The 26,190-nt window shown below is 46.5% G+C and overlaps 1 protein-coding gene and 1 long non-coding RNA gene across 2 annotated transcripts in view; one reads left to right on the forward strand and one right to left on the reverse strand.

Annotated features, from left to right (window-relative positions):
* LOC145539445 (uncharacterized) overlaps positions 1-26,190 on the forward strand; it is a 58,502-nt gene that overhangs the window by 5,979 nt on the left and 26,333 nt on the right. The window contains exons 3-5 of the long non-coding RNA XR_014077805.1: positions 10,982-11,345; positions 11,785-11,869; positions 15,103-15,285. This is a non-coding gene — a long non-coding RNA (uncharacterized LOC145539445). The remainder of the gene's footprint in view (positions 1-10,981; positions 11,346-11,784; positions 11,870-15,102; positions 15,286-26,190) is intronic.
* On the reverse strand, positions 6,569-25,018 carry PNLIPRP1 (pancreatic lipase related protein 1). The gene is given in 13 exon segments (XM_081573493.1): positions 6,569-6,632; positions 11,937-12,104; positions 12,821-12,929; positions 15,129-15,258; positions 16,152-16,270; positions 17,965-18,084; positions 18,185-18,304; positions 20,066-20,134; positions 20,137-20,173; positions 20,923-21,057; positions 23,237-23,362; positions 23,849-24,003; positions 24,970-25,018. Coding segments are annotated over 13 exon segments (1,401 nt in total).

Genomic DNA, 26,190 nt, shown 5'->3' on the forward strand with positions numbered 1-26,190 from the left:
ACAGTATAACTGGTGTCCTGATGAAAAGGGGGACCTTTGGATTCAGAGACATGCACACAGGCCATGTAAACAGAAATGGAGAGATCTGGGCGATGCTCCTATAATAAACAGCGAGGATGGCCAGCAGCCACCAAAAGGAGAGAGACATGGATAGGGTCTCCACAGGGTCTCCCTCACAGAGGCCTGAAGGACCCAGCCCTGTAACGCCTTGGTCCTGGACTTTCCAGCCTCCAGAATTGTGAGATCATAAGTTTCTGCTGTTTGTGCTGTGCTCAGCCACACAGTCGTGTCCAACTCTTTGCGACCCCACGGACTGTAGCCCACCAGGCTCCTCTGTCCATGGGATTCTCCAGGCAAGAATACCGGAGTGGGTTGCCATTTCCTCCTCCAGGGCATCTTCCCGACCTAGGGATTTAACCCAGATCTCCTGCATTGCGGCGGATTCTTTACCATCCGAGTCACCAGGGAAGCTCTTCTGCAGTTTAAGCCACCTCATCTGTGGTCCTTTGTTATGGCAGCTCTGTTTGTGTGGAAGGACACACAGTCCTGAAAATGAACCTGTTCTTCCCCTCTTCTGAGCTTTTGCACCCGAGGGTCCCCCCGCCAGGGATGTCAGCTGTATCTCCCTGCTGAGGAACCTTTGATCCCTGCCCCCATCCCAAGGCTCATCCCTCCCCTCCCCTCCCTTCTCCTCCCTGGCCACATTTGTGCCTCCATTTCTGGTCTTTAAGCTGACTCTCTGCTCTCACAGCCTGTGACACTGGACATGTCCTCCACATTCTCAGTCCCAGACTATATTCACCAAGGTTACTCAGACCTGACTAAAGACAGGGACACCATCCTTACAAAAAATTCTCATAGCACCCCCATTCCCTTGGTCCCAGGACATTCCCCTTAGCTTCACTTTATTTATTTATCTATCTATTTATTTACATATTTATTTCTGCTGCACCACACAGCATGTCAGATCTTAGTTTCCTGACCAGGGTTTGAACCTGTGTCCCCTGCGTTGGGAGTGCAGAGTCTTAACCACTGGACTGCCAGGAAAGTTCCCCATTGACCTTATTTTATAGTGCAATTTAGGAAACAAAACTCTTATTGCAGATTACCGCAACAAAGAGAAAACTTTATAACTGGCTTAAAAAAAAGTAAGATTATCATCAAAAGGAAAACACAATAAATTCCCAGATAAGAGCACACCTGGACCTTGGATGAGAAGACTCACCTTTAGAGGAGTCAGGAAATACAGAATCCTGGGAGAGCTTCACATGGCTGCTCAGGAGAAGTACCTAAGGGGTTTTATAAAGAGGCTTCTGTTACCTGGGCTTGTTCTCGAATTGGTTAGGGTGGGGCCTGGGATCTTCGCCCCCTCTCACCCCAGATGATCTGGTTTGTGGGCTGCATGGCACTCTCCTGGCACTCCTGGAGCTTCCTCAACCAGTCCTGAGGGCCCTCAGATGCCCAGTTTCCTGCACCTTGGGGTGAGCATACAGGGCCTGAGCTGGGTGAGTCGGAATCCCACCCTAACAGGCACTGCTCTGCGTCTGTGATGGTTGGTGGTTTAGTTGCTCAGTTGTGTCCTACTCTTTGCAGCCCCAGGGACTGCAGCCCACCAGGCTCCTCTGTCTACAGGATTTTCCAGGCAAGAATACCGGAGTGGATTGCCATTTCTCCAGGGGATCTTCCCAACCCAGGGATCAAACCTACGTCTCCTGCATTGCAGGCAGATTCTTTACCCCTGAGCCCTTATGGAAGCCCATTCCTGCTCCCTTCTGGTAGCTCTGAATCTGGGGTCAGACTGTGGCCACACTCCATAGGGTACCTCCTTCATCTTACAGCTCGATGACTTAAGGATGGAGTCTTCCGTTCCATTTTATAGTTGAGAAAGCTGAGACCCAGAGAGGTGCAAAGTCCTGGCCCAGGGTCACCAAGTTTGACTAGAACCCTGACTGCTGACTCTGTCTTTTCTTGCTGCTTCCAACCAGACTGACTGTCCCTCTGAGCACAATGTGTTAACACACTGACTGTGAATGTGACGTATTTTCATTGTTCCAAAGGCCATGTTCATATGCACTCTAAAAACACACCACCTCTGTTAGTTAAAAAACAAAAGAGAAAAAGTCTAATCAAGCTGGTCCCATGCAGCCCCTGAAATCTGGATTTCACATCTGCTAGGGACACATGGGAGGTTTCCCTCATGGCTCAGACAGTAAAGAATCTGCCTGCAATGCAGGAGACCCGGGTTCCATCCTTAAGTAGGAAGATCCTCTGGAGAAGGGAATGGTTACCCACTCCAGTATTCTTGCCTGGAGAATTCCATGGACAGAGAAGCCTGGTGGGCTACAGTCCATGGGGTCGCAAAAAGTCAGACATGACTGAAGTGATTTACACACACACATAGGGCCACACAGACACTGCAAGTGTCCCCCAGAGTAACCATGGAGAGCCCTAAACGCCCTTCCCCAGGCCGTGTGTTAGGATCAAGGATGTGTGATGCAGAACTTGGACTCCTCAGAGATGACAGGAAATGGAGTCTCATAGCTACACTAATGAGTAGCCAAGGTGTTATATTGTGGCTTTTCTTCTGGCCTATGGAGAAGGCAATGGCACCCCACTCCAGTACTCTTGCCTGGAAAATCCCATGGACGGAGGAGCCTGGTAGGCTGCAGTCCATGGGGTCGCGAAGAGTCGGACACGACTGAGCGACTTCACTTTCACTTTTCACTTTCATGCATTGGAGAAGGAAATGGCAACCCACTCCAGTGTTCTTGCCTGGAGAATCCCAGTGACGGCGGAGCCTGGTGGGCTGCCGTCCATGGGGTTGCACAGAGTGGGACACGACTGAAGTGACTTAGCAGTAGCAGCAGCAGCTTCTGGGCTATGATTCTTACTTACTTTAGGTGAAACTTACAGGATTTAAGCCATGTTAAACAGTTCAAAATGGAGTCACAGTGGCCAATGTGAACTTCGTATTAGATGTCTTGAAGCATTTGCTGTGGGATTGTGAGTGTCTTAGAGTGATAAAATGAGCAGTACCTTAGATAAGAAATTTGATGGAGACAAGAAATTTGATGGACAACATATGTAACTGGAACAGAAGGAGCAATCAATACAGAAAAGATACCTTGTGTGCAACAGTTACACCTACTGACACTCCTTGAAAAGAAACATTGAGCCCAGCAACTAGAAAAACAAACACCGTATATTAATACATATATGTGGAATCTGAAAAAATTGGTATAGACAGTCTTCTTTACAAAGCAGAAATAAAGACACAGACGTAGAGAACAAAGGTATGAATACCAAGCGGAGAAAGGCAGGGATGGGATGAATTGAGAGATTGGGATTGATTGACATATATACACTATTGATGCTCTGTTTAAAATAGATCACTAATGAGAATCTACTATATAGCACTCAGTGCTCTGTGGTGACCTGAATTGGAAGGGAATACAAAAAAGAGGATATACATATATACACACATATATATAACCCATGTACTTTGCTATACAGTAGAAACTAACACAACATTGTAAAGCAACTATACTCCAGTAAAAGTTAATTTAAAAAAAGAAGGCTCTTTGCTGGCAGACTTGATCCCACGGTGCTGAACTGTCACAGATAGACACTGCCTGAGGCCCTGTCAGAGCAAAGGGCGACTTCCCACTCATGGTTGTCTCAAGACCCGTGGCCAGACCAAGACCTCTGCTCTTGCTGACATGCTTCCTTCCCAACTTCTTCTTAGAGTGTTTCATTTACCTCCTTTCCTCTTTTCCCTACTCTAAGCTGTGTTGTGTGCTGTTTGTGTTCAGTTAACGAAGGGACTCCAGGTTTCGTGTGTCTCCAGGTCTGTGATCCTTACCAGGCCTTATCACTGGACTCTGTGACACACACGGCGTCCATGGCATTAATTGTGGGGCGTTCTGTTCTCTGCCTTCCTGGTAGTTTTCTCAGAAGTATCTCTGATAACAGAATCTATGCTTATCCTAGGAGAGGAACTTGGGTGGAGAGACCTGGAGGCCCCGCTCCAGCTTGGGTCCCCAACAGCTGCCTTCCGTGTCCCTGGGGTGTGTGGCCACCACTGCACCTGTCATCGAGTCCAAGGTCACCCAGGTCACCCGAGGCTCAGGGCAGAGCCTCCACTGTGTGCTTATGGTGCGGCTGACAGCCTAAAAGATCCTCAGCAACTTGCTTTCCCCATCTCTTCTTAGCTTCCCTGCTGTTTTAAAATCATTTCCCCCAAGTTATTGTCTGTATCAGTTAGTCTGGGGAGCAGGTGAAGCAGGCTGTCCTTGAGCAGGGGGCCCCTCTCACCATCACCATCCATCATACCTACTTCCATGCACCACCCTCCAAGGGTCTCGTTGTTGTTGTTCAGTTGCTAACTTGTGTCTGACTCTTTGCGACCCCATGGACTGCAGCACACCAGGCTTTTCTGTCCTTCACTATCTCTTGGAGTTTTCTTAAATGCATGTCCATTGAGTCAATGATGCCATCCAACTATCTCATCCTCTGTCCCCCACCCTTCTCCTCCTGCTTTCAATCTTTCCCAGCATCAGGGTCTTTTCCATCGAGGAGGGTCTCATTACTGCTCCCCTGGAAGTCTGCGGGGGCCTTCTCCTCCTTGCTGGCCTCCCAGCCTGCAGTCTCTGTAGGCCGTCTTCCTGCAAGCCTGGGCCTAGAACCCCCGGCTCTGTGGAGCCTTCCCCATCTTGCTCCTCCCTCTTCTGGGTCCTGTCCTAGGATATACCTTGCTTCTGGCAGGCAGAGGGCAGCAGAGCTGTGTTTATTTACATGCTGGCTCCCTACAGCTGTGCACACCAAGAGCACTGCCTCATGATAGTCCGCTTCCCTCTCAGTCCAGTGCCTGGCACAGAGCTGGCGTCGGGAGTGTCTGCAGAGTCTACATCCTGTTGACTGAACTTGCTGCCTCGTCCAGAGCGTGGGTTCATGGCCAGGGCCGGGTCTCTCCTGCTCAGTGCTCCCTCCTCCTCATTGCACTGTTTATTGAGCACCCCCCCCCCAGCCCCCTTCCCTCGCCTGGCACCCCCTACCCTTTACTATGAAGCCTCTACTACAGTCACTCAGTAAATCCTCATCATACCCTCTGCTTGTAAGGACTGTTCTGGAGCCGACTCGCACTCAAGTTTTGTGTTGTTGTTTGTTTTAATTTTATTTATTTATTTTTAGCTGTGTTGGGTCTTTGTTGCTGAGTGGGCTTTTCTCTAGTTGCAACGAGCTGGGGCTACTTTCTAGCTGCAGTCCATGGGCTTCTCGTTGTGGTGGCTCCTCTTGCTGTGGGGCATGGGCTCTAAGGCGTGGGGGCTTCAGCAGTTGTGGCACAGGGCTCAGTAGCTGTAGTTCCCAGGCTCTAGAGCATAGGCTCAATAGCTGTGGTGCACGAGGTTAGTTGCTCTGTGGCATGTGGGATACTCCCAGACCAGGGGTCAAACTCAAGTCTCGTGCCTTGGCAGGTAGATTCTTTACCACTGAGCCATTCAGGGAAGCCCTGCCCTCAAGTTTGAAGCTCAGTAATACTTGATGTGCCACCAAGGGTTAGAAACAGCTGTGGTGGTTGGGTGACCAAGAAGGGAGATACTCAGGGGAGGCAATGACCTTCCTGGTCCCTCAGAGCCCCCCTGGGGTTGATCATGGGACAGGCTGGACCACCTTGAAGACCCCTCCCTCCACCAGGTACAGAACACCTTTGTGGGTTAGGACTCATGGTGAGGTCTGGTTGGCTGAGTCATACCCACCCTCCCATGACAGAAAAGTCCCTCTCAGCAGGATCTGCATTGGACACTTCCCTCAGAAGCTGTTCCCTGGACCCCTTCTTAGCACCTGGCCCTGCCTAGGATGGCGCCACCCTGCAGGCAGAGAGAAGGCTTTGACGCGGCCTCGGTCCAGGGACAGTGGAGGGGCAGGGGTGGGGGTGGGGGCTGGGAGACTGTCTACGCTCTGCAAATGTTCCCACCACAGCTTACATACACCACAGCTGTATGTTCCCTTCCAGCTTCTGGAAGCCGGAGTCCCTTTAACCTCACCAAGAGCCAAAGCTTCCACGTGGGCCCATCACCACACAATTTACCACCACAAAGAGGCCACGTCCTTCCGTGATCTCAAGGCAGCCAGGAAGAGGCCTGACCCTCAGTCCCAACGACAGGACACTGACCCACTCTATGTGCTGGAACAGCGAACACCTCCCTGCCACCCTCCCCAAACCTACTCTGGGACTCTGTTTCCTCACTTGTAGATGAAGGGTGGGGCTAAAGCTCTGCTGAGGCCCCTCAACGCCCACCCTCTAGTTCCACTGTTTGTTGCCACCCCGTCAGGTGAGGAGAAGACAGCGGGCACAAAGACCACTGGCGGGTGGGGAGGTGTGGTAACTGGAGGTCAAGGGCAGGAAATCCAAATATACGGAAAATGTGCAGGACAGTATAAAATATTCAGTTCCCAAATGTCCCACAGAGGGCAGCTGACATCAGCAACAGAGGTGAGCAGATAGATGCATGAACAGATTTTATTGGTGTCACACGCAGCACCGCACTCCAGGCACCGTGCCTGGAGTTTAACAGGGCATGAGAGTGAGCAGGACGTCTTCCCTCACGGTGCCTTCGCTGCAGAAATGGTGTCTGTAGAGAGGAAAGGACTGCTTTTTCTAAGTGCTGGGGCATCCTTACCTGGCAACTGGACTCATTCAATGGAGGTAATTGCTGACTTACAATTCAAAAGGCTGAGGGCTGCCCTAGGCTGGTAACTTCAACAGTTCCTGGAGGGCTGATTGCCTGGGGGCTTCCAGTGGGAGGGGCTGGCCTGGCCTCAGGACACAGTCAGGGGTGGATGGTCTCTGGGCACTCTGGCAGCCAGGACTGTGAGCTCCTTGGAGCCAGGACTGGGCCTCTCACAGCTCTCCTCCTCCACAACCCATGCGAGCACCCCAAACCCTGGCACATGGATTTACAGATGGTCTCACTCTTGGCTCAGTCACTCAGAGGACCCGATTCAACCTTACAGTAGCTCCAGAAAATACAGTTGCTACAGTAGACTGAGCTCCTACCAGCTGCAAAGGCACTAGCTGTTCACTACGCATGCGATGTGAACTTCCTTCTCACAACACAAGTGTGCAGAGGTGTTGTCAACAGTCCTACATCACAGGAGAGGAAACTGAGGCACAGAGGGCTCTCAGTTAATACGTGGAAGAACCAAGATACAAATACAGGTCTAGCTGATGTCATGGCCCACATTTTCTATGGTTGGGTCAACTCCAAAGCTACCATGACCTTGCCTTTCAAGCCTGGAGTCGGGGGCCTGACTCTCTGCTGGGGCTCCCCCTCTCCTGCCTTCCCGACATGACAGGGAGCCGGTTACTTGAGTCTCACCACTGGTGTCATTTGTAGAAGAGGGCGTAGCTCTCTCCCGTGACTGGTGAGAATTCCATGTTGATAATACGTCTCATGACAATAAATGTAGAAAAGCTTTACAATTAATTAAAAAACAATGCAGATGTAAGTGGTGATGGTTATAGTTCTTCTAAGAAACACGGGCTTCCCTCAGGTCTCACCACCTATGAGCTCTGAAGCTTCATCCTCTTTCCTCACCTTCACCGGCCCCTCCACACTTTCTCTCTGTATTTCATTTGTCTTTCCCGGAAGCCCTAACCCTAACCTCCAATCATATTCTGGTCCTCTGCACGGGAGGCCTGCCCTCAGCAGCCTGGCCTCCCCCTGCCCCTCTCATCCTCTGGGACCCTCTGCCTGGCCTCCCGGCCACTCTCTTTGGGCCCCTCATGGGGAGTTCTTATTGTGTCATTTGACCTTTTGCATGAATTATAAGTCTAATTTTCCAACAGCTACATTCTGAAGCCTTCCAGAGCATCCTCCCCTCTGTCTTTGCATCCCCCTCCTGTACTCCTAGCATACCTGGTACTTAATCAAGTCAGAGAGGAAGGAAGGGAGGAGGCCAGTGTTGAGGGGAGAGAGAAATAAAGGGGAGAAAACTATATGTTTTTCTTTTGACACCATGTCACAGGAGGGAATTTCTGTCAGCAGATTCCTTGGTAGGATGTAAAACCACAATAACTTCCACATATTAACTAAAAAAAATCTGAGGGGTATCTGAGAGGAGGTTGGACCAAAGTCTTACTTTTCTTTGGTCTCCCAATTATTACTATTTTTTAAAATGTTACTTACTGGCTGTTTTCCCAACAGCAAAATATTTGAATAAGTTGGTGAATTCAGCATTTTTATTCCCCAGACTAGTTGGTGAGGTTCAGTTCAGTTCAGTCGCTCAGTCGTGTCCGACTCTTTGCGACCCCATGAATCACAGCATGCCAGGCCTCCCTGTCCATCACCAACTCCTGGAGTCTACCCAAACCCATGTCCATCGAGTCGGTGATGCCATCTAGCCATCTCATCCTCTGCCGTCCCCTTCTCCTCCTGCCCTCAATCCTTCCCAGCATCAGGGTCTTTTCCAATGAGTCAACTCTTCACATGAGGTGGCCAAAGTATTGGAGTTTCAGCTCCAACATCAGTTCTTCCAATGAACACCCAGGACTGATTTCCTTTAGGATGGACTGGTTGGATCTCCTTGCAGTCCAAGGGACTCTCAAGAGTCTTCTCCAACACCACAGTTCAAAAGCATCAGTTCTGCAGCGCTCAGCTCTCTTCACTGTCCAACTCTCACATCCATACATGACCACTGGAAAAACCATAGCCTTGACTAGACGGACCTTTGTTGGCAAAGTAATGTCTCTGCTTTTAAATATGTTATCTTGGTTGGTCATAACCTTCCTTCCAAGGAGGAAGCGTCTTTTAATTTCATGGCTGCAATCACCATCAGCAGTGATTTTGGAGCCCAAAAAAATAAAGTCTGACACTGTTTCCACTGTTTCCCCATCTATTTGCCATGAAGTGATGGGACCAGATGCCATGATCTTAGTTTTCTGAATGTTGAGCTTTTAAGCCAACATTTTCACTCTTCTCTTTCACTTTCATCAAGAGGCTCTTTAGTTCTTCTTCACTTTCTGCCATAAGGGTGGTGTCATCTGCATATCTGAGGTTATTGACATTTCTCCCGGTAATCTTGATTCCAGCTTGTGTTTCTTCCAGCCCAGCGTTTCTCATGATGTACTCTGCATATAAGTTAAATAAGCAAGGTGACAATATACAGCCTTGACGTACTCCTTTTCCTATTTGGAACCAGTCTGTTGTTCCATGTCCAGTTCTAACTGGTGCTTCCTGACCTGCATACAGGTTTCTCAAGAGACAAGTCAGATGGTCTGGTATTCCCATCTCTTTCAGAATTTTCCACAGTTTATTGTGATCCACACAGTCAAAGGCTTCGGCACAGTCAATAAAGTAGAAATAGATGTTTTTCTGGAACTCTCTTGCTTTTTTGATGATCCAGTGGATGTTGGCAATTTGATCTCTGGTTCCTCTGCCTTTTCTAAAACCAGCTTGAACATCTGGAAGTTCACGGTTCATGTATTGCTGAAGCCTGGCTTGGAGAATTTTGAGCATTACTTTACTAGCCTGTCAGATGAGTGCAATTGTGCGGTGGTTCGAGCATTCTTTGGCATTGCCTTTCTTTGGGATTGGAATGAAAACTGACCTTTTCCAGTCCTGTGGCCACCACTGAGTTTTCCAGATTTGCTGGCATATTGAATGCAGCACTTTCACAGCATCATTTTTTAGGATTTGAAATAGCTCAACTGGAATTCCATCACCTCCACTAGCTTTGTTCACAGTGATGCTTTCTAAGGCCCACTTGACTTCACATTCCAGGATGCCTGGCTCTAGGTGAGTGATCACACCACTGTGATTATCTGGGTCATGAAGATCTTTTTTGTACAGTTCTTCTCTGTATTCTTGCCACCTCTTCTTAATATCTTCTGCTTCTGTTAGGTCCATACCATTTCTGTCCTTTATCGAGCCTATCTTTGCATGAAAATTTCCCTTGGTATCTCTAATTTTTTGAAGAGATCTCTAGTCTTTCCCATTCTGTTGTTTTCCTCTATTTCTTTGCATTGATTGCTGAGGAAGGCTTTCTTATCTCTCCTTGCTATTCTTTGGAACTCTGCATTCAGATGGGAATATCTTTGCTTTCCTCCTTTGCTTTTCGCTTCTCTTCTTTTCACAGCTATTTGTAAGGCCTCCTCAGACAGCCATTTTGCTTTTTTGCATTTCTTTTCCATGGGGATGGTCTTGATCCTTGTCTCCTGTACAGTGTCACGAAACTCTATCCATAGTTCATCAGGCACTCTGTCTATCAGATCTAGTCCCTTAAATCTATTTGTCACTTCCACTGTATAATCATAAGGGATTTGATTTAGGTCATACCTGAATGGTCTAGTGGTTTTCCCTACTTTCTTCAATTTAAGTCTGAATTGGGCAATAAAGAGTTCATGATCTGAGCCACAGTCAGTTCCCGGTCTTGTTTTTGCTGACTGTATAGAGCTTCTCCATCTTTGGCTGCAAAGAATATAATCAATCTGATTATGGTGTTGACCATCTGGTGATGTCCATGTGTACAGTCTTCTCTTGTGTTGTTGGAAGAGGGTGTTTGCTATGACCAGTGCGTTCTCTTGGCAAAACTGTATTAGCCTTTGCCCTGCCTCATTGTGTACTCCAAGGCCAAATTTGCCTGTTACGCCAGGTGTTTCCTGATTTCCTACTTTTGCATTCCAGTCCCCTATAATGAAAAGGACATCTTTTTTGGGTGTTAGTTTGTTGGTGAAGTTAGATCTCCCTATATTTAAAATATCTGATGTCCACCATCCAGCTTTTTTTGGATAGATTCCCTCTGGAGTAGGCAGGTGGGGAAGCTGCACACAGGCCTCTGGAGAGACGAGGCGGCAGCTGATGGACTCAGGGCCTCAGGCACAGCCTCAAGCACATTCTGTTCCCTTTCTAGAAAGTGCAGAAAGACACTGTAGGGTGCATCGCCCTGGCTGATTCGGTTTTGTATTTTTTTCCTTTCTCAGATCTACCTGTGAGCAAGTTATCTCCTGGGAATGCCTCACGTTGTAAAGATTCCAATGAGACCACATTTTTCTGACCTGATTTTAACCACATGGTCCCAGGATACAGGCAATGGTTCTACTTCCTTACAGGGCCTGGGGAACTGCCCTTCAAGCCCCAGTGTTCTCTGGTGGGGCCGGCAGGGGAGGCCTCAACTGTGCCCTCGGCCTGCCCAGCGTTCCCCACCTGCCTCCTTGGTGCTGTGCTCTCTCTGAGAGGACCTTCTTGTTCTGCTCTCCACCCGCCTGGGCCAGCCTCTCCATTCTCCCTTCAGAGAGATAAGGAGGACTTCACAGAGGTCATCCAGCCTGAAGAGACGGCTGTGAGGTCTGCCAACCCTGCTTGCTGTCCCACTGCCCGGGGGAGGGACTTTCTCTGGGGCCTAAGTTTAGTGACACTACCTGACCTCCCAAACCTCAGTCAGTGACCAAGAGCCCAGGAGCCCCTTTCCGCCAAGCCACACAGGGGTGTCCTCCTGGCTGGACTTGGGGTCAGAGCTTTGGTCATTACCCCCATATCCCCCACAGCTGGGACAGTTGGGGACATCACGGGTCAGGATGAATATTCTGCAAGTATGGCCACCTCAGCTCTCTCTTGTCTCATCTCAAATTTTATATCTTTTGCTAAAACTGATTTTTTCTTCTATTACTCTGAGCTTTCATGGATCGTCCCCTCTTTAACATGTAGCCATCCTCCAACCCATATTTATAACCTTATATCCCTCAGAAATTATTTCTTATTTCTCTGTCTTATTTTTCCTCCTCAGTTTTCACTGAAAGTGGAGCTGTATCATCTGTGCTTCCCAAAGAGAGTGCTGAGGACCCTGGCTGAACCTTAGCTGACCTTCTGGGGTGAGTTTCCCTGACAAATGCAACTTTCCACAAACATCCTCAGGAACAAGCCAGCAAAGACACTTACTCTGTCTTCTCCTTTCCCTTCTGCACGGTGATCTTGGCTGCACCCACTTTCGGGAGGGTTGGGTTTACCATGTTGTTATTCCAAAGAAACTTGACTTTCTCAGTTGTTCCAACATCAACATCTGCATCAAACTCACTGGAAAGGGTGGATCCTGGTTTGATAATCCCGCTGGAAATAGAGAAATAGAAACATTCCTGTTCACTGCAATAAGTTCTAATGAACATCTAAGTCCCTGCCACTTTTCTCTACTCAAGATTAACTAGATAATTTTTCCAAATTAACTCTCAAATAAAGGTTAGAAAAATGAAAAACTCAGTTACAATGCCATCAGTCTCAAGCTACTATTTATTTTATTTTTGGCCATGCCACATGGCATGTGGGATCTTAGTTTCCCAACTGGGGATCGAACCTATGCCCCTGCAGTGGAGGCTCAGAGTCTTAACCACTGGGCCATCAGGGAAGTTCCTCAAACTACTATTTAAACATTATTTCTTCAAATGTAAGCTCATTTATCTTCAAAACTTTGTTGTAGAAAACCATGTAATTCTTTCATATTTTTCTGGTAGAATTATTTGTATAATAACAAGTTATCCAATTATTTTAACACAAAACACATGTGTGACTAGGCTAGTCAGAAAACATGATATCTGGGATAACATTAGATTTAATCTTAAAAAATCTTATCTATTGAGAGAGAAAGAATTAAATGCCTGGATTTATAATAGAGAAAAGAACACTTGTTAGCAGAAATCTGAAAACAGCTTCAGTACATAAAGTAAATAATTTAAAATCCATTCAGAAAAATATGCCAAGCATATCAGTGCATGCATATGAAAGCCCTGTGCATCACCAAGTGAGAGATGGTGTCAAAAAAGGAAGTTTACTTGAAGACATTGTATTGACGAGTGTTTCCCTTATTTCCAAACAAAGCAACTTTGATTTGACCAGTGGCTGTTCTTCCAGACAGTGTTACAGAAACACCATATCTCCAGCCTGCATGGGGCATAGAAAAGAGTTCAGCCTATTCATGCACAAGACAGTGGACCCAAATCTCAGATCCCCGTTCCCCATTCCTTACACTGCGGCATTGAAATAGAAAGTTCTACATGTTAACCTACAACTGGAACTAGGCCCTAAGGAGAAGCATGCATCTGGCAATGGCCCCACCTGAGTAAAGAGACCACTAGTCACATGTGGCTGCTTAAATTTAAGCCCAGATTAAATAAATTTTTTTAAAAAAGCCTCACTTTTCTTAGCCACATTGAAAGTGCTGAATTGCTGCTACACTGGACAGCACAGAGCATTTCCACCACGAACTAGAGTTCTGTTGGACAGCTCCACTCTAGAAGGACAGTAATGTGAGTGAAGGTGAGAAGAGAAGGATTGAGGGCTTGTCCCCGCATTTGAAAGGTAACTCGGGGTGCCGTCCTCAGAGCCTCAAGGGCCAGGTCTGTCTTTCCTTTGCTCTCTGTGGCTTGAGCAGTCTCCAGCACAGAGGTCATCAAGATTTCTACCTGAAGAGCTGTCTTGGCCCCCAGGAGCACACACATGTGCACACAAACTTGCACACCTATGACCACACACCCACACACATACATAAGCACACATGTGCATGCGTGCATGCTAAGTCGCTTCAGTTGTGTCCGAGTCGCTGAAACTCTATGGACTATAGCCTACAGGGCTCCTCTGTCCAATGGATCCTCCAGGGAAGAATACTGGAGTGGGTTGCCATGCCCTCCTCCAGGGGCTCTTCCTGACCCAGGGATTGAATCCACATCTCTTATACCTCCTGCACTGGCAGGCAGGTTCTTTACCACTAGCGCCACCTGGAAAACCCCATAAACACACACATGTACACACATATACACATATACACATGTACACACACACCCACATACTCATATACACATTCACATTCCCAAGCATACACACATAGGAATGTAAACATACACACACACACACACACCCTTTGCCTAACTTCTACGTGTTCTTCGGGTCCTCAGAGGTGTTTTCTCTGTTCCTTCCTCTGGCCAAGGCTGTGTGCTCTGTCCCCCAATATCCCAGAAGCAATCTGCCAAGCCCAATGCACTTGGAGCTCCTTGCTCAGTTTCCATCTTCTCTGCTGCGTTATAAATTTCATACTAGAGTGTTTACACCCTCCCTGTACCCCCTATGTCTAGCACAGTCTGTGGTCCATAAATAAATGTTAGTTGAGGAATGAATATATGGCTTTTGAATGTTTAATTTGTTGTTTTAAAACATGGGCATGTATTTCATGCATCACCACATCAGAAGAAGGACTGATTCATCAATGTCTTTTTAAATAAATATGTATACAGTGATGGAAATATTCCCTATCTTGCTTGTGGAGATGGCTACATGTCTATCCATTTATCAAAACCCATAGAACTAGCTATACACCACAAAGGCTGACTTTTGCTGTACATAAATTATATCTCAATAAACCTGACTTAAAGTACTATATAAGACTTGTATTATATTTATGTATTTGTATATACACAGTCTCTCTCTCTCTTTTTTTTATGGTGCAACATCTTAAGGAACTTTCATAGGGCAGGTTGGCACAAAGTGGCTGAAACATGCCCATATCTACCATTTGTCTGAGCTCATTCAGCTGAATTTGGAGAGAAATTACCCCTTTCTGATTCCTATTCACCCTCCACCAGAGAGTCACCCCTCCCCAAGAGAGCCATCCCTCCCCCACACTCATGATCAAGAGGGACACGTGGACAGAAGGCTGGAAATGGAGAGATTGGAGTTGGGCTTCTAAGTGGGTTGGACAAGCAAAGAGTTGGTATCAAATAAATTTTTAATGAATAGGAAAACAGATGTGGATGAGACAATTTTTATGATGAAGAGAACAAAGGACTCTGGGGTGGCAACAATTCAGAGAAGATGGCCATAGAAACATATAAACCGCTGTTAGCCCATTAGCCATGCTATTTGCATGAGCTCATTTTATGCCATAGAAATAAACTGGAAATAAAGCAGACCCTTTCTAAATTCTCAGTTGAGTCTTAAATGGGGTAGTTTGAGTGGATGTGTCCTATTACTAAGATAAAATGTACCCACAAATATTTCAGGTTATTTATGTTTATGTAGTATTTATATTTATGTACAACAGAAACCAAACCTTCTTTACCAGGGCAGGAAAGTCACAACACAACTTACGAGTGAATTTGCTGGAATCGCCTGTGTTCAGGAAGAACTTCTGTTGCTCCTCATGTGTCTTGCCAGCAAATCTGTCAGCATAGTGTCCCATCTGTGGGCACCCTTCATCTGGACAGGGGAAGCACTTGTTCTAGGAGAAAGATGGATCTGGCTGTAGGTATGTTTGTCTCTCTATGATCCACCCATCTTACGAGCAATTTTCCTATAGTCTGAGTTTCCTCTTTTATAACTGGAAAGAGATTGGAATAGATGGTCTCTAAACTACCTTCATCCAGGATGTGGTACCCAAGCCTGAGGCACATCACATTAGAACTACTTCAGGAGGTTTAGAAAATATTGATGCCTGGGCCCCAGATGAGATCAAACATGGCTTCCATCAAGCGGTATGCTGGTGAATGATTAATAGGCAACACTGGAACAAAAAGTCCTTTGTAGTGTCTACCAATTTCCATGCTATAAATACTCTCTGGCTATGGCCAGTTTCAGGCTACCAACACGATGTCACTGAATGGGAAGCTGGGGGGGATGGTCACACCGGGCTCCAGTGTATCATTTCTTCTCTCTCTCTTGTTGGCAGCTGCACAAGACACAACCCCCCTCCCCAGCCCCCAGCCTGGCATCCACCTTTCCTTCTCTCTGGTGTGTATATTCTTCTCTCACACGTTCTATTTTTGTTCTGCTTTAGTCAAAAATGTGCACTTCTTCTCCTCCTTCTAAAATCTATGATTTTCCAAGCAAGATTCAAACTTTGCTTCCAGCAGGAAGCCTTCCTAGATCACTGAATTGATTGCTCTACTCTCTGATTTCCCAGAATCTTCCTCTCCCGTGTGACTCTTCCAGAATTGTAGCTCCCTCCTGCTTAAAGGTTTTTTTCCCCTCCACTCCACGGAGGGGTCCACTCCACTTGAACTCTGACATGCAGTGCCAAAAAAAAAAAATTAGGGATGATCAGAAAGTACTGCAGACCCCAGCATAGCAGGACAACAGCACCACCATGGGACTCAAGGTGGGATAACATCTTACAGACTCAAAGTCCCTGTAGCAAGCACAGGGGTATGCGGTGAATCCATTGGGATTGAGGACGCTCTCTGAGTAGTACTTATAGCTTCTCAGGTGATTGCAAGCCACAAAGTCCCAGGTTCCTGGGGAAGCAAAGGAAGAAGTCTGCACAAGTGGCCGGGGGCCTGTGATAACTTCTCTGCCTCTCCCTCCAAGTGGGATGGGACTATATATTCAGAAATTAAAGATGAGTCCAAAATCCAGACACAAAATGACAATTAACATAGAAAGCCTGCTTTCTGATTGCTGGGCAATGTTTTGAACTCTTTATGTGTATTGTCCCTATAACCCTCACCTTTCTTCAGGGGCTTCCCTAGTGGCTCAGATAGTAAAGAATCTGCGTGCAATGCAGGAGACCCAGGTTTGATCCCAGGATCAGGCATATGCCCTGGAGAAGGTAATGGCAACCCACTCCAGTATTCTTGCCTGTCCATGGGATTTCCATGGACAAGAGTGGTGATTCTCATGCAAACAGGATTTCGCATGGATAGAGGAGTCTGGTGGGCTACAGTCCATGGGGTTGCAAAGAGTCAGACATGACTGAGCAATTAACACTCTCACTTTTCTTCTTCATTTCTTCACCATCCTTAATTACAGAAAGTCATATAGACTCCAGCCTCAGGTTTCAGATTTCAGCTAGGAGTGGTGGAGCTGGGATTTAAACCCAAGCTTCTCTTTTGCTTGAGCCCAGGCCTCTAACCTCTGTGCTATCCTGTGTCCTAGGCACCAGGTTGGAGGTTCTTGAGGACACAATCAGATGTGACATGACCTCCCAGACATGACAAAAGCAGGGCAAGGGCATTTTCATGACATGCTTAGGCAAATACAAAGGAAGGTTGAATAGCTTTAGGTGGCTTTATGTGAGCACCCCTTTCACTCTCACAGTGTCTTGCTCCTTCTTAGAACCTTCCTTGGCCCCTACAAACTCTTGCCAAGTGGTAGCTATCATAGCATAACTTCAAGACCTGGCCTGAACTTGCTTGGTTGTTACTGATGGAGAGTCTAGGCTACTCTGTTCTCTCAAAGCCTCATAAAGCCATGAAAGACACACACATTGGTCCTCAGCCTTAACATTTGTTTTGATGGTGTTCATCCCTGCCAAGTCATTATGCTCATATTCAATAAAAATATTGCATCATTTGTGGGGCCAAATGATGAGTCTGGCTGAAAATTTCACCTCTTCATTGTCATTCTGACTTTATCTGATACAGAGAGCTGTATCTGAATGATGCCCTTAATCCCAGTTTCTGACCATTGATAAAGAACAGCCGTATTGAGTAGCAAGTTTCCACTCTAACCTTCATTACCTGTGATTGCTTCTTATTGCTGCCCCAACATAGAAGAGCAGTGACTCTCATGCAAACAGGTTTGCCATGGGCACAATTGGGAATATTCCCATTTTATCTATGGAGTTGAAGCTTGAACCATATCATAAGTAAGAACTGGCAGAAAAATTCTCAAGTCAGGATAGTTACTTTTATGGTATTTCCTTCCTTTATTAGGTAGCTATCAATTGACTGTTCGAGTAAACAGCTTTAAGCAATGGTTTTGTAAATCTTTGTTGCTTGTTCATTCCAGGACACTCACAACAATATTTTAAGGAAATAACAACCAGCAGAGCTGAGACATAACAAATGATACATGGCTGTATTTTAAGAATAAGGTCTAGAAGGGAAGATTGTTTTTAAAGAACAGTGTGTTTTCATTGTTAAGCTTTGCTGTGGGAATGGCATTGCTCCCCCAGGGAAGTGGTTCTCCCACTCTGCTCAGCCTTCACCCGCCCAGATACCATCTAGGTCCACGATCTGCGACAGGGCATTCTTCCTGCATCTGGGCATTTCCTCTCCTCCATTTGGGAAGAAGTCAAGGTGACCCACCTGTTGTTTCATTCCAAAGCCTGAAATATTTAGAACGGTGGTGAGCTTTTCCTAATGCAGGGCTCTTCTGCTTAAAATACGATTGCAAAGTGCTTGCAGCTGGAACATTGCGGGGCTCACCCATGAATGGGATCAGGGGAGCTGCATCTGTGTGGATCACATCAACAAAGCCAGCGTTGGAGGGGTCGAGTTGGACCGCTTCAGGAGTACCCTCGAAATTTGCTTCTACAGGATCCAACCCTGAAAGAGATGGCCAGGGCTGCACACAATAGGTTTGACTGTAGGTGCCAGCAAGATGGAGGTTGTACAGTTACCCAGATTGTGCACCGCCCAACTCAAGGGATACCCTTGAGCCATGCAGTGCCATGGCCAGGGTATGAACTATGGAGCCATCAAGTCTCTATGATGTTTATTACATTCTAGTGCATGGATAGAGAAGGGCAGGTGAACAAAGAAATTCAGATTTTGTTTAGGAAAGGATTTATTTTTTCTACAACAGATTCTCCCACTTCCTTGTATATCTTTCTTCTTCAACATTTTCTTTCCCTTCCCAAGTTTGAAGGGAAAAGGGGAGAAGTAGTAAGGTATCCTGATTCAAAACACAGATTCTGGGACTAGGATGCATGCACGTGTGTGTATATGCTCTTGCTGCAGTCATGTCTGACTCTTTACGACCCTATGGACCATAGCCCATCAGGCTCCTCTGTCCATGGGATTCTCCAGGCAAGAATAGTAGAGTGGGTTGCCATGCCCTCCTCCAATGGAAACTTCCTGACCCAGGGATCGAACCCGCGTATGTCTCCTGCATTGGCAGGCAGGTTCTTTACCACTAGCGCCATCTGGGAAACCCTCCGGGACTAGGACGCCTGGCTCCAAATCCCTACTTGGCTATTTCTTGAGCAAGTTGCATGACCTTGGGTGAATCACTTGACTTTTTCTATGCCTCAGTTTCACCATTTGTAAAATAGGGTTAATAATTCAGCTATGATAAGATTAAATGAGATAGGATATGTAGCATTTAGCAAAGTGCCTGGCACATTGTTATGGGTGTGTAAGTAAATATTTAGTATTGTTTTTCCCTGACTATATGGTGGCATTTGTGGTAAAGCCTTCCAGGCTCTTTAGGGTTGCAAAGAGTTGGACACTATTGAGTATATCTCCTTCTTGATAGGACTCCTGGATTCAACAATTGTCTTTGAAGATTTGATCAAAGCAGCTGTAAAGGCACGAACATAACTGTCTCTTGAAAATAAATGGTAGCGTTCTTATAAAGGTAGAGACTTGCCTAAGCCAAAAGATAGCAGAACCAGGGGTTGAGTGTCAGTTCTATCACTGATTAGATGTGTGACCTTGGGCGAGTCATTTGCTTCCCTCAGCCTTTTTCTTTAGCTTTGAGGATTAAATGAGAAAAATGTAAAACACTTTGCAAAGTATTTGGGATAAGTGGGCACTTAATCTATGATTACTGTACTAGTTATATTAGCTTCATAATGATTATATTACATTGATATAATTTGTTGTTATAATTTAAAGGCTTTGCTTGGGTTAAAAGGATGCTTTTGGTGTGATAGCGACAGTACTTCTTCTGCCAATGAAGGCAGTGGAATTTTTGTGTTCTCTTCTGCCCTTGATTTCAGAGAAGGGGAAAAAGAATGACAATATGGATCCTTCTTAATCGTGTTTGCTCATTGTCATGTCAGTCTTACTCTGCATCTTCCTGGGTGCCCCGTCCTGCTAAGAGAACCACACCAACAGAAAACATGGATCTAGAGAGGAGGAATGCGGACAGGGCAGAGGAAGCAAAGGGAACAAAGCCACTACCTCCCCTGCCACAAAGATAGGCTTCTGAAGAGCTTCCCAAAATGTTCTGTGCAGACTCTAGCCAGCTCTGCCACAGCCAAGGGGACGGACTCCTTGGCACCAGCTCCAAGCTAGGGAGTCTTGTATCACGTCCTGGGACTACTGGGGACAAAACCTGGGGCCCTGGCCCTCTAGTCTTACCTGCAATCCTGCCCAGGCCTGGAGTTTTTCTCCCTGCCTCTCCCGCCACATGGGCCCCCAGGCTGTGCCAGTGAGGTGGACTTGGGAAGGTGAGTAGCTGTAGTTCGACTGGAGAGGGAAGATTGTGTTGTCAGGATATTTCTCTTCTGTGGGTTTTGCCAACCTAAAGCCATTACTCTTCTGCTGAAAACCTTCCACTGCCATTAGGATGAAACACAACTCATGACAAAGCCTCAGAGCTTTCCTGACTCAATACCTATTTTTCTAGACTCTTTTTCTACCCAAACTTTTTGTGGAACTTTCAATTCCTCAAATATGTCATATTTGGCTCTGTTTTCAACTTCTCTTCCTGTTGGCATCCACAGCTTAGCCGTCAGCTCTCAACTTAGATGTCTCTTTCTGGGAGACATCCTTAATTACAGCCCACCCCCCCGACTCGATTCACTGACCCCCATGTGCTCCTATAAAGCCTTGTAGCTACCCCCTCCCCATCCCCACATCAGAACCCTGATCACACCCTACTGTCACTGTAAACTCCCCCAGGGCCTGGGACCTCAGTTGTCCTCTTTACATCCTGGCAAAGCTCCTGACACTGTGCTCCTAAACACTGGATGGACAAACAAACAACACAAAGCTCAAAGTGTTCACACCCGCGGGTCTCAGAGATGTTCACCCAAATGTACTTGTTTATGACAGGTCTACAGATCCACAGCGCCTCGATTTAAAGTGAGTTTTAGGAGTAAGACTGAGAGAGCTATCAATTATATTTCCTCTTTAAACACAGAACCCTCAGTTGCATCTTTACACAGAGACCAGTGGGTGTCATGTACCTCCTCTGCAGCCCGGCCACCACTCACCTTGAGCATGGCCAGCATCTGGGCCAGCTGGGCGCCCACCACGTGCACGTTGTTGGCGGCCTGCATGTAGGTGGTCTGAGAGCCTTTTTTCCAGTCCACGCAGATACAGTTTACCTCCTCCACCTCAAACATGTTCTGGTGTTGGAGAGACTCCAGGGGGTTATCATGGGGCTTATGAATCCACATCCAACAAGGGCTCAGAAATAGTCCCTGAGAGTTACCACTGGCCATCTTTCTGTCCCCTCCTAGCAGGGGCACTGGGATGAACTTGACTTTGTTAGGAATCCTGTTGCCAATAGGAATTATCCCTCGGGGGGTATGTTATGAGAAAGGCAAATCAGTTTCCTCTCTAGCTTGTACATTAATTAAAATCTGACCACTCTGGTTTTCTTTGACCAGATTCAATAAGGTTGATTCAGTAAGGTGGATAAAACCAGGGCATCATTCAAAGAGCCCTGTTGAGCAAAGAAAAGGTCTCAAATGCATTCATTTTCTGGAAGCCGAGGTCTAACTGACTTTGTGGATTTGACCACTAGGGGTCCTTTTAGCCTCTTGACAAAGCCTGGGCTTGCTTCACCCCAGGCTACAGGGCACTAAGTTCTAAGGTGGGAGGGAAGGGTCACTATTTTTAGAGTTAGGATAGCATAGTATTTCACAGAAGAAAGACACACTGCAGATATTTGAAAAATAGAACTGTATACTGATTTAAAATGTATTGGAGAATTCTGAAAGGGAAACTTCTTCCTGGATGTCACAGGAACTGATATATGCCTAGAAGCTCTGCCAGGGAAGGCATAGGACCAGATTGAGTCTAAAATGGTGCTATAAATTAAAAATCCATCAAGAATCTTTTCACATACATGATACTAGTATGTGTGACCACATACACAAATACCAACAGTTGTTTTCTCAGGACCTTTCTTTTTAAAGCAGCCCCGAGGAATCTCTTACGAACTTGGAGAATTTGAGTATGAACTATATCTTACAGTCTACACATTAAGATACTTATTAATGATGGGACAGAAGCGATACTAAGAGTTAAATACCTGGTAAAAACCGAGGTCAAATGCAGAATGATTTTTCTTTTCAGGGTTTGTAACTTTTCCTGTTGACATTTTAGGTTGGAGTTATTAGTGTGTGTGTGTGTAAGGCAGGCTATTAGGGTAAATTCTTAGGTGTCAGAAAAACATATTGAATCATGGAACACAAGAAAAGAAGGGATGGGTGGTATATTATGTGTGTGTTTGTGTGCCTTTGCACATGTATGCGTGTGTATGTGTACATATGTGTGTATGTGTACACATGTGTGCTATTCCATTGTCTATCCTTCTGACCTAAAGACGCTCTATTACAGTGGGTTTTGGCACTTTCTGTTCTGCAGTTTAGCGCAAAGGCTTCCCAGGTGATGAAGCAAGAGAGATAGGTTCAATCCCTGAGTAGCAACAATCCCCTGGAGGAGGAAATGACAACCCACTGCAGTATTCTTGCCTGGGAAATCCCATGGACAGAGGAGCCTGGCTGGCTACAGTCCATAGGGTCACAAAGAGTTGGACACGAGAATCTATGAGCAACTAAGCACACACACATTCTGCTATTTTGGGCACCTGGTCAGCCTTAGCTCCTCGTATCTCAAATAAACGGTCATAGCACATATCTCTGACTCTTAGGGAAGTAGGAAAGACTTGAACAAAAAGAACATAATCCCTCATCTATGGGACTACAAAGTAGCCTCACTGAAATGAAGCAGACAATATTTAGGTGTGATCTAATGAGAAATGAGAGGGTGGAAGTGATTGCTCACATAGCAAATGCCGTTGCTTCAGGCTACTGAGGCATTCCAGAAATGTGGAAAGGGCTTTTTAATTTTGTGAAGAGGCATTTTAATTGCATGGCAATACCTCAATATGTCAGAGTTTCCTGTTTCCAAGTTCACTAATTGAGATTGCATAAAGGGAGGTGGGGAGAAGGCAATGGCATCCCACTCCAGTACTCTTGCCTGGAAAGTCCCATGGATGGAGGAGCCTAGTAGGCTATGGTCCACGGGGTTGCTAAGAGTCAGACATGACTGAGCGACTTCACTTTCACTTTTCACTTTCATGCACTGGAGAAGGAAGTGGCAACCCACTCCAGTATTCTTGCCTGGAGAATCCCAGGGACAGGGGAGCCTGGTGGGCTGCCATCTATGGGGTCGCACAGAGTCGGACACGACTGAAGCAACTTAGCAGCAGCAGCAGCAAAGGGAGGTGGAGGCATTCATGGGAAGGAAGGGCAGATGCCTGCGGCGCAGGCCACAGGGTTTAGAGCCGCGCCCTACGTTGCACATGTCCACCAGCCAGCTCTCATCTCCCTTGTCTGTGAAGCCATGGATGATGAACCAGTTCTTCTTGTCTGTTTGGAAATTGGACACTTCAATCGTTCATGGATCAGAGAAAAGGAGACTCTGTGACAAACACAGAAGGGTTCCATGTTTTTGTAGCCCAGCCACTTTGGCCTGTCTCTTTCTGCCTCATTTCTGCCTGTTCCAATGCCACAACTTTTCAAAGTTTAGCAAAAACCCCACCTCTTCCAGGAAGCCCACCCTGACCTCTCCCTGCCCCACCTTCACAAGTCAGGAATCGTTACCTCTACTAGGTCTAGATTGTGACTCATGGTCTTATCTTCCATAGGTTTTTTTGGTAAGCTCTTTGCCACAGACCAGACTCACATAACCAGCTAGAGGTTCTGACAATAGTGAACCATTCATTCAAGCCAATTTTTTTTTTTTTTTGTAACCAGAGACCTACTCCGTCCAGGTCTGGCTAGACCTGGGGGAGCAGCTGGCAGGATGGGGTGGAGGAGGAGGGTACAGGGATAAGGAACTTCTGGTCCTCGGGTAGACACAGCCGCTCACTCCATTACAACAACGTTAGAATAGCAGAGGTCTCACTTGAAAGTTGTTTGGTTTCTTGTTGGTGTAGAGCAGGAAGCAGGTGCCAATCTTCTCTGGGCTCCAGGGGAGAATTTTCAGGGGCCTGATTGCAGTCCCAACCCAGGGCTCAGAGTCAGAGAAGCACCCAACAGAATCATAGCAAACTTCGTTTCCTGGAGAGAAAGGACGACTCTGCTCAGTGATTAGCTCCCAAGGCTGGGCTGGTCACTCCCCTGCTTGGGGACAGGCTGAAGACCAGGCGGAGTCTTGCCTCAGCCCCATCTACTGTCTCCTTGCCTGGCCCCCATGCCCATCTTCTGATTAGGGACCTGTCCCACTAAATCCCACAGAGACCTCTCTGCCTCGAACCACCAGCAAAACTTAAAAGTTCTGTGTTCCGTAGAGCCTGTTATATACAATGAAGTAAGTCAGAAAAAAAAAAAAATCTAGTATTGTACATTAACACATATACATGGAATCTAGAAAAATGGTACTGATGAACCTATTTGTAGGGCAGAAATAGAGAGGCGGACATGGAGAACCGACTTGTGAACACAGAGGGGAAGGAAAGGGTGGGATGAATTTGAAGAGTAGCACTGAGATATGTACACTACCATGTGTAAACTACATAGCTAGTGGAAGCAGCTATACAGCTCAGGGAGCTCAGCTTGGTGCTCTGTGATGACCTAGAGGCAAGAGGGAGGGGATATGTGTATACTTATAGCTGATTCACATTGTTGTACAGCAGAAACCAACACAACAATGTAAATTAATTCCCTTGAATTAAAAAAAAAAAAAAGTTCTATCCCCAGAACTTCAGATATGTTTATTTGACTATTAATGTGATAACAGGCACTGGTCAGTCAATATGTTAATCCAGACAAGGATGTTATGCTTTATCTAGAAAAGTCTGGCCTCAGGCACCTTGGACATGAAGGTGAGCTGATGGGAAATTCTCTGAGGCGGGTCCCCCACAAACTACCTCCTCTCCCAGGCACTGGGGCAGCCCCGTCCACCTCTCTGTGGAACCTTGGAGCTGTCTGGAGCTGCTGGAAGCCCAGCCACAGCTGAGGTTTCGCTGGCCAGTGCTGAGATGATGAGTTTAAGTCCATCCCAAGAGCAGATGGGATGTTTCTTACCTTCGGCTGCTCCCAGCAGGAAAAGCGCAATTGTACAGATGCTCACCATCTACAAGAAATTCAGACATTCAGCTTCATCAAGTGTGACCAGAACAGTGAGCAAAGACTCAGGAATTCAAGGCTCTTTGCCCTGCCTCCCTGCTTCACAGCTATGGGAAGACCTACCCTGCTGGATGTTCCAGGTCTTTCTTCTCCCTGGATCAAGTGCCTGGGCCATTTTCTTATACTTGAGCCTTATCACTGGGACGCTGCTTCAAAGAAAGAGCAGATGATGATAGAGCATGCTGTGTGCACTTAATATTTCAGTCTGCACAAATACACAAAACAAGATTAATAACAGAGGTCAAATCTTCCCACAAGTCTAGGAAGATGAAGGATGCTTGATTAAAAGGAGGTGAAAGGTCTAACTTTGCACCTATGTACCTGTGCATGTAATTATCAGCCAAGCGGACCCCACTTTCCAATTTTTTTTTATTTGATCATCTAGTACTTTACAAGTCCCAAGAAGAACATTGCAGCAAACTCTAACCATGAATGAACCCATTCTCACTTAGAATGGATGGAAATGCCCTTGCAAGTAGCTGATAGCAAAGGGAAAACCTTCTATTTGTCTCTCTCTGGCAGTCTAGTAATACTTGAGCATATGAGCAGTGAAGACCGAGTCAACAGCCCTCATAATATCCTCTGACTACAATTCTCCACTAACTAGTGTTCTAGTTGGAGAAGGCAATGGCACCCCGCTTGAGTACTCTTGCCTGGAAAATCCCATGGACAGAGGAGCCTGGTAAGCTACAGTCTATGGGGTCGCGAAGCGTTGGACACCACTGAGCGACTTCACTTTCACTTTTCACTTTCTTGCATTGGAGAAGGAAACGGCAACCCACTCCAGTGTTCTTGCCTGGAGAATCCCAGGGATGGGGGAGCCTGGTGGGCTGCCGTCTCTGGGGTCGCACAGAGTCGGACACGACTGATGTGACTTAGCAGCAGCAGTGTTCTAGTTACCTATTGCTATGGGATGAGCCAACCCAAAACATAAGAGTTTAAAACAAGAGCAATCATATTATCCTGCTATAATTTGGAATGGCTGGATTCAGGGGCCCATAAAAGCCCATGTCACCAGACAACATAATGTCTGTTGAGTTTCCTCAGACCCTCTGAAGTTTGCACACCTGTTCTATGAGACTACCTTGTGAAGCTGTCATGAATTATCCACTTACCCAA

Source organism: Giraffa tippelskirchi, chromosome 2 (genome assembly GCF_054371585.1).
Source record: "Giraffa tippelskirchi isolate mGirTip1 chromosome 2, T2T-mGirTip1v1.2.pri, whole genome shotgun sequence".
Classification (NCBI taxonomy): Eukaryota; Metazoa; Chordata; class Mammalia; order Artiodactyla; family Giraffidae; genus Giraffa; species Giraffa tippelskirchi.